Source organism: Wyeomyia smithii, chromosome 1, assembly GCF_029784165.1.
Source record: "Wyeomyia smithii strain HCP4-BCI-WySm-NY-G18 chromosome 1, ASM2978416v1, whole genome shotgun sequence".
Taxonomy (NCBI): Eukaryota; Metazoa; Arthropoda; class Insecta; order Diptera; family Culicidae; genus Wyeomyia; species Wyeomyia smithii.
In genome coordinates this window covers 110306998-110315025 of record NC_073694.1, presented here as the reverse complement: position 1 = coordinate 110315025, position 8028 = coordinate 110306998, and the positions used below count along the sequence as shown (strand labels likewise).

General features: G+C 40.4%; 1 protein-coding gene across 14 annotated transcripts in view; it reads left to right on the top strand.

The window, feature by feature from the left end:
* Nucleotides 1-1880: 1880 nt before the first annotated feature.
* LOC129734010 (myosin-10) overlaps nucleotides 1881-8028 on the top strand; it is a 540672-nt gene continuing 534524 nt past the window's right edge. For 9 of the 14 annotated variants that reach the window (XR_008729759.1, XR_008729758.1, XR_008729760.1 and 6 more), the window contains exons 1-2: nucleotides 1881-1904; nucleotides 2272-2436. Coding sequence is in view for 11 of the 14 variants with exons in the window: in XM_055695702.1 (XP_055551677.1) it covers nucleotides 1896-1904; nucleotides 2272-2436 (174 nt within the window). In the remaining 3 variants the exon portion in view is untranslated. Of the gene's footprint in view, nucleotides 2437-8028 lie in introns of all 14 variants that reach the window. The other 5 variants (XM_055695699.1, XM_055695696.1, XM_055695697.1 and 2 more) reach the window with 5 other exon arrangements.

Genomic DNA, 8028 nt, shown 5'->3' with positions numbered 1-8028 from the left:
AATATTTTCCAATATGCCTAGGGTCCTAGTCAACATTTCCATTCGATTAGATTTTTCTATCAGTAGGCAGACTTTTGCTATATGCGATAAGGTGGCTTATATGGGGAAAAATCGAAAAATCATGAATTTTCCCATATCTACTCTGGTGACTAGGAATGTCAATTGGGCCGTACAACTCAATATTTTCCAACATGCCTAGGGTCCTAGTCAACATCTCCAATCGATGAGATTTCTCTATCAGTAGGCAGACTTTTTCTATATGCGATAAGGAGGCTTATATGGGGAAAAATCGAAAAATCTTGAATTTTCCCATATCTACCCTGGTGACCAGGCATGTCAATTGGGCTGTAAAACTCAATATTTTCCAATATGCCTAGGGTCCTAGTCAACATCTCCAATCGATTAGATTTCTCTATCAGTGGACAGACTTTTTCTATATGCGATAAGGTAGCTTATATGGGGAAAAATCGAAAAATCTTGAATTTTCCCATATCTACCCTGGTGACCAGGAATGTCAATTGGGCCGAACAACTCAATATTTTCCAACATTCCTAGGGTCCTAGACAACATCTCCAATCGATTATATTTCTCTATCAGTAGGCAGACTTTTCCTATATGCGATAAGGAGGCTTATATGGGGAAAAATCGAAAAATCTTGAATTTTCCCATATCTATCTTGGTGACCAGGAATGTCAATTGGGCCGTACAACTCAATATTTTACAATATGCCCAGGGTCCTAGTCTACATCTCAAATCGATTAGATTTCTCTATCAGTAGGCAGACTTTTGCTATATGCGATAAGGAGGCTTATATGGGGAAAAATCGAAAAATCTTGAATTTTTCCAAATCTACCCTGGTGACCAGGAATGTCAATTGGGCCGTACAACTCAATATTTTCCATTATGCCTAGGGTCCTAGTCAACATCTCCAATCGATTAGATTTCTCTATCAGTAGGCAGACTTTTCCTATATGCGATAAGGAGGCTTATATGGGGAAAAATCGAAAAATCTTGAATTTTCCCATATCTACCCTGGTGACCAGGAATGTCAATTGGGCCGAAAAACTCAATATTTTCCAACATGCCTAGGGTCCTAGTCAACATTTCCATTCGATTAGATTTCTCTATCAGTAGGCAGACTTTTGCTATATGCGATAAGGAGGCTTATATGGGGGAAAATCAAAAAATCTTGAATTTTCCCATATCTACCCTGGTGACCAGGAATGTCTATTGGGCCGAACAACTCAATATTTTGCAACATTTCTAGGATTCTAGTGACATTTCCAATGCATTATATTGCTCTATCTTTCCTATTAATTAGTTATTAAGTTTTATCTCTAATCAATTTTGTTGGTTTCACAATTTTAGTTTCAGTGCTGCCCACGTTTAGCGCTGCATTCTATGCTTTTTCTGTTGAAATATTTCGTTTTTGTTGGTTTAGTTCCGGAGGGTGAAATCCACGGGGATGGCATCGCTATCAGCTCTCATACATTTGACGCGTTACCAACATCACTGGCACTGGCACCCGAAAAATGGTCAGTTCACCCTTTCCGTATGTCGATTCGGGCAAACCGGTTAAATGTTGACTGCAATTATTGATAGCATATCAGACAGTTTTGAGCAATTTCTCAAGGTTTTTACATGGTATGTGATATTCTAGAAAGTAGTTTTGGGATAAACGGTACAGAAATAGATGTTCGTAACGCTTGAAGGCTACCATACCATTCCCTTGGTGAAATCACGCAGCATATATAATCCGGATTTAAACCAACAAAACCAGCTACCCAACAAAATGAAATATTTCACGATTTTTTTGGGTACGTTTCTTTTTGGGTGAATTCACACAAGTGCATATCTCTCCGTCTTAGTATTGCTATTTCATTTAAACAAAAAAGATGAAAAAGGCAATGCATTGCTATTTTAATTTTTTATTGATAGGGATTATAGTCACTAGGTATGAAGTCTGGTGTACTCGAAATTTTGAAGATGCGACTGAATTCGATTTAATCCAGAAAAGTGAAGGGTATGAATGCATGAAATGTTGAAAAACCCGTGCATATAAGGGAAACGCATTCAATAAATAAGGTGACGAATAGAAAGCTGTATAAAACCGGAACAATTCTTTCAAACTGGATATATACAACCTTTAGCTGTGCCCAAAAAAACTGGAGATATCCAGGAAAAACTGGAGGGTTGGCAACGCTGAGTGTTATGCTTTAACAGAAAACAAGTGTTCATACAATTTTCACTATTTACATTTTGTTTGTTCAGATCGTTCAAATGGATGCTGTTAGAAATATAGACTACGTAGATGTGCTGCAGACTAATGAACATAATAATAAGCTATTGCTTTTTACTAAAATTTTAAAGCAGAAAGATGATCTCATACAATTGTTGGTTAAGGAAAAAGATATATTAGAAAACGAAAAAAAAAAGGTAACATTTTGTTTTGATTTTAGGATTAAATGTCTATATAGCTAGTCTATATAGTCCATATACTCTCCCAGCTGGTCTCTAGGTACGACGCTGGCCTAACAAGCCAGTCGTCGTATGTTCGAGTCTCGGCTCGGGAGAGACTGTTAGTGTCAGTAGAATCGTAGCGCTAGCCCCGCAATTGTCCTGTACACTCAACAGTTGGCTGCGAAGTCTGTGTATAATAAACAGAAGGTCGAGTTCCGATACGGAATGTAGCGGCTTTGCTTTTTAGTCTATATAACTTTGGATCCGTAATGTTTAATCTGAGAATATTGTGCAAACAGCATCAGATAACTAAAATCCTGAATATGAATAAAATTACCATTTGATTGTTTCAGCAATGCTTCGTTCGTTGGAATGCCTTCATCAAGGCAGGTTAGCAAAAACCCGGAAAATCGGAATGTCAGGATTTTCATTTTTGAGTCAATTAATGTCAGGGAAAACTGAAAACAATTCGGAAAGTTTCTTCAACCGATACGCGATTCTTATTTAAACAACTTTTTAGCATAAAAACTATTTTTTTAGCATAATTAGGCTGATTCGGGACCGCTACCGTTTGGTTTCATATCTGATCTAATAATTTTTCCACTGAGTTTTCAGAGTTCTGCTCATCTGCGTTGGATTTTTTTGTGCCGAATGCTGAAAAATAAGGAAATTAATTTCAGGGAATTTGATTGTTAACCCTTTATGAGGCCGTGGAAACTACGCAAGGAATCGTCTTAAACTTCAATAAAACGTATTCCTTACAGCAGGAACAACACATATCTACCCTTTTAAAAAAAAGTAGGAGGGTTGTTTCCAAGACACGACCGCATAAATTACGTAGAACTACGTACACCTTTAACAAATGCATTGAGTGTTTCATTACCCTAGTAACACAACTGGTTCTATCAAAGTTTCATAGCGCTTTTTTGGCTGTATTGAGCGCTATGAAACTTTGACAAAACCAGTGGCGTAGCGTGACCGGGTGTCACCCCTTTTCTTCTGGGTGTCACCCCCACCAGGTTACAGCGAAATCATTTTGTTATCAAAAATTGTGAGAGTTAGAAGATTCGTTTCCAATTGCACTAAATCTACCTATTTTTGAGAAATTGATTGAGGTCATACTCTTAGGAGCAAATTTATATAATTTTCGAGGGTGAGGGTTTCACCGCGGTAATTAATTTCACGGATATCACCCTGTTGAAGGTGACACGTATGGAAATTTTCCGCATGGGTGTCACCCCCTAGAGGGTGACACCCGGGGTGGACCGCCCCCGCCGCCCCCACCACGCTACGCCAGTGGACAAAACCAATATTTTTACTTGGGTAATGAGTTATAATGTCTACTAATGAAGGGTTGTGAATTTCGTGAACCGGATTCAGCAGTTAGCAGAACGTGCCGAGTTAAAAACCACACACACATACATTATACCATATCATACAGACACATACACATCATACCATTTTGTACTAATGTTCACTGATCACGTCCATACATCAAACTGCCCGCTTTAAGCATTTCTCTCTTCACACACATACATTCACTGCGCTATACCACGGTGCTTTCCAAGATGCTTCTATCATTATAGGTAACGCTTACTTCTTCAAGATGTCTATATCTATTGCAGGTATGACCTCAGTACATCCTTCCTCAATTTAAGAGTTCTAGTCTATAATGGTTTAATGATCGATACTATAGATTCTCAAATTTTACAATGACACTTTTACAATGCTCGAGATAATTACTGATACAAGTGGAAATCCTTGTATTTTCCTGGGGTGGTCCTTTGTCTTCAAGGGCGGTCTTTGGGGATGGCTTCTGATAATAATCCATCGCGTTGGATGCACTCGGTGGACTCCGCTTCGGTGTTGATCCTCTTTTGTTTTTCGGTTATATCGGTGGTGGCGAATGGTTGAGATTCACCGGTTGTTCCAGGTCCTGACAACGGCATATCTGCACTGCTTAGCATGTTCGTTGTGAACTTCTTGACGTGAGCTCTGTTCCTTGTATACTCCTTCCCAGTCGTTGACAACTTCAAATTCTTCAGCACGGAAGTTGGGTTGGGTTGATCCTAGCATCAATATGGTGTCGCCGTCAAGGAGGTCGTTTTCTTTTGCGTGTCTGGTATTGTTGGCATATTGCTTCTTCCGTTCTTTGCCCAGAGCATCACGCTCTCCCGCCCCTTCATGAAATATTCTGTGCGGTTCTTGGAGTGTTGGCAGGTAACTGATCAGTTCTCTATTGAACATCATCTTGGCAGGTGACAGACCCGTAGTTTCTTGAGGTGTAGAATGATAGAACAACAAATATTCGTGGAGATCACTCTGCCAGTCAGTTTGTTGTGCCACACTGATTTTAATCCTTTTCTTTAGGTTACGGTTTTGCCTTTCGACGGCTGCGTTACGTTCTGGCCAGTACGGTGTCGTCTTATTGAGATGGATATTGTATGAATCACAAAATTTCCTGAGTTCCATGGCACGAAATTAGGGAACCTGTATATTAGAGAAATGACAAGACACTCACCGTTAAGGCAACTGTCAACATCAAAACGGATAACGGCAATGCAAAATTATACAGATCGCCCGTTTTGATGTTGACAGTTGCCTTAACGGTGAGTGTCTCGGCGTCTCTCTGGTGTATAGACTGACTACACGAAATTGGGGTCCATTGTCTGCAGTTATCGATTGTGGTATGCCAAACTTGCTGAACATTTCCAAAAGTGCCATTATGACCTTCCGAGACGTAGGGTGTTTCATCGGTTCGACCATGATGTACCGAGTAGTATAACAGACTACTTCTAACAACGAATAATCGTTTGGTAAACCTTCGATAAAATCCATGGCCAAATCTTGCCAGGGCAAAGTTGGAAGTCTTCGTGACATAGAACATGGAGGGTCTGGCTTCGCCATCATTGTACACTCTTTACACGTTTTCAAGACCTTGTCCACCAATTCATCCAACCCTATAAATCAATGTTATATCAATTGAACAACTCTAAACTACACACGTATGCGGATTATAACCTTACCAGGAAACCATAATCTCGACCGTAAGTGGGCTTTCATAGCAGTTGCACCTTGATGCCCCAAATGTGCTATCTCTGTGACTTTCTGTCGGAGAGACACAGGAATCACAATTCGATCTCCTCGGAGAACTAAATTTCCATACTGTGAAAGTTATTCTTTAATGCCCAAGGTTTTGTATTGAGCCGGTACATTGTTCCAGTCACCTGACGTTAACGCCTCGCGAATTTCCCTTAAAGTGGAATCCTGTTCACTTGTTCATTTTCCAGGTCTCGTTTGCTTATTCTACACGGTTGCATATAAGGTGTTATCCAACTTACGACATCAGTATCGACTCTCTGTCTGTTTAGAGAACAACTTAGTCTCGAGAAACAATCCGCCACATTTTTCTCCCCTGGTTCATAGCGGGTGTCGAAATCGGAATTCTGGAGACGTAGAACCCACCGTTCCATCCTAGCAGACAGTCTCGAACGTACTCGCTCGAATAGGTAGACAAGCGGTTTACAGTCAGTGATGAGAGTGAATTTTACTCCGTATAAATATATATAAAGTTTCTCCATAGACCAAATAATACCGAGACACTCTTTTTCGGTTTGGCAGTATTTAACTTCACATGGTGTTAAGCTACGAGATATACATAAAACTGACCTAATTTCGTTATTTTCCTCCTGGGCTAATACGGCACCCAACCCATCGGGTCCAGCGTCTGTTATCAAGTATGTCGCGAGGGTTGTAATATTTGAGTGTCCTTTTATGAGATACTGACTGCTTTAGATCTTCTAGTTCTTTTTTATGGCATTCTGTCCAGCAAAATGGTACATCCTTGCATAACAGTTGTCTCAAATTGTGGGTGCGCTGAGACAAATTCTCGATAAATTTTCCGAAGAACTGAATTGTCCCCAGAAGAGAACGGAGCTCACTTATTGTTTGCGGAGCTCGCATGTCCATAAAGGCTTGTATTTTGGTTTCCGTAAAGCTTACGCCACCTTTTGATACTCTAAATCCCAGGAACTCAACAGTTCATGCTCGTTGCACTGATTTGTTCTTGTTGATTTTCAGATTGAACCTCTCCAGCCGTTTCTCGACTAATGCCAGAATACGATCATGTTCTTCAATGGTATCAGCAAAGATCAATAAATCATCGATATAGATAATCACGCCTTTAATACTTCCCATAATAGTATTTATTGTCTTTTGAAATAGCTCTGGTGCGCTTTCGATTCCGAAAACAAGGCGAGTAAATCGATAGAGCCCACTCCGTGAAACGAAAGTTGTGATGTCACGGCTCTCAATATCAAGTTCGAGATGATAGAAAGCTGATTCCAAATCTATGGTCGATAACATTACAGCCTCGTGGATAGAAGACAGAGCTTCTTCTATATTTGGCATGGGATAGTTTTCGGTCAGAACCGCTTTATTGGCTGCTCCAAATCAACGCAAATACGAAGTTTGCCGTTACTTTTCCTAACGGGTACTAACGAAGATACCCAACCGGTTGGATGTTCGACCTTCTCTATGATCCCTTGAACGAGCAGTTCTTGTATTTGCTATTCGACTTCCGCTTCCATGGCAATTGGTAAACGACGAATGGGTTGGCATAGAGGAGCAATAGTTGTATCAATGTGTATCTTCAATTGAACGCCAGGAACCTTCGGAAAGGGAGAAAACGAATTCACTTCACAGCTCTTAATCGCGTGCACCCTATATCCGATTCTGAGGACACCTAAAGCAAATGACGTTGACTTTGAACGTAGATTTGTTTGTCCACTCGGTGAGACAAGGACGTAAGCCCAAACCCCATGTTCTTCTCCTGGTATTTTGATTTCTGTTTCAAAAGCTCTGCTGAACAAAATTGTTTCCGATGATCCATAGCCTTGGTACTGTTTACTTTCTGCGACAGCTGCTCTGTCGTTAATAATCTTGGCACCCGATCGTTGGAGTTGATCATAAGTACTCTGTGTAACAATGTTTGGTGGGGAACCAGAATCGACAAGCATTTGAACTTCCACACCTCCAAGTTCAAACGTCAAGGTATCGCTTTTATCACCGGCATTTACGCAGTATAATCCCTTTTTGAATGGCACTTTAGGCTTTTTTAGAGGCTGATTACAGTTATTTTCATCTCGCTTACGCTTCCTCGGACAACAAACTTTGAAATGATCCATTTCCCCACAAACATGACATTTCACTCCACTTGCCGGACAAACGTGCTTATCTCGTGCGATGTGGCCTACACGATTGCATTCAAAACATCGTAAACCAGATCTAATAACTGGTTGCACCCGTTGAACGGGTTCTAGTTGTACGTTTTTGGAGTTTGAGTAGGGTTTACTTTGTGCCTGTATGTCTTCCATTGCTATTCCTAGCTGTAGGACTTCTTCAAAGGTTTTCTCTTCAGCCAGTAGCTTCTTACGGAAATCATGGGAATAACAACCTTCGATTATCTGGTCGACAGTCGCATCATTCACGTCAACAAATTTACATCTATTAGCCTGTTCTCGCAATCGGTTAATAAAATCATTGGCCCGTTCTCGTCTTGTTTCATGT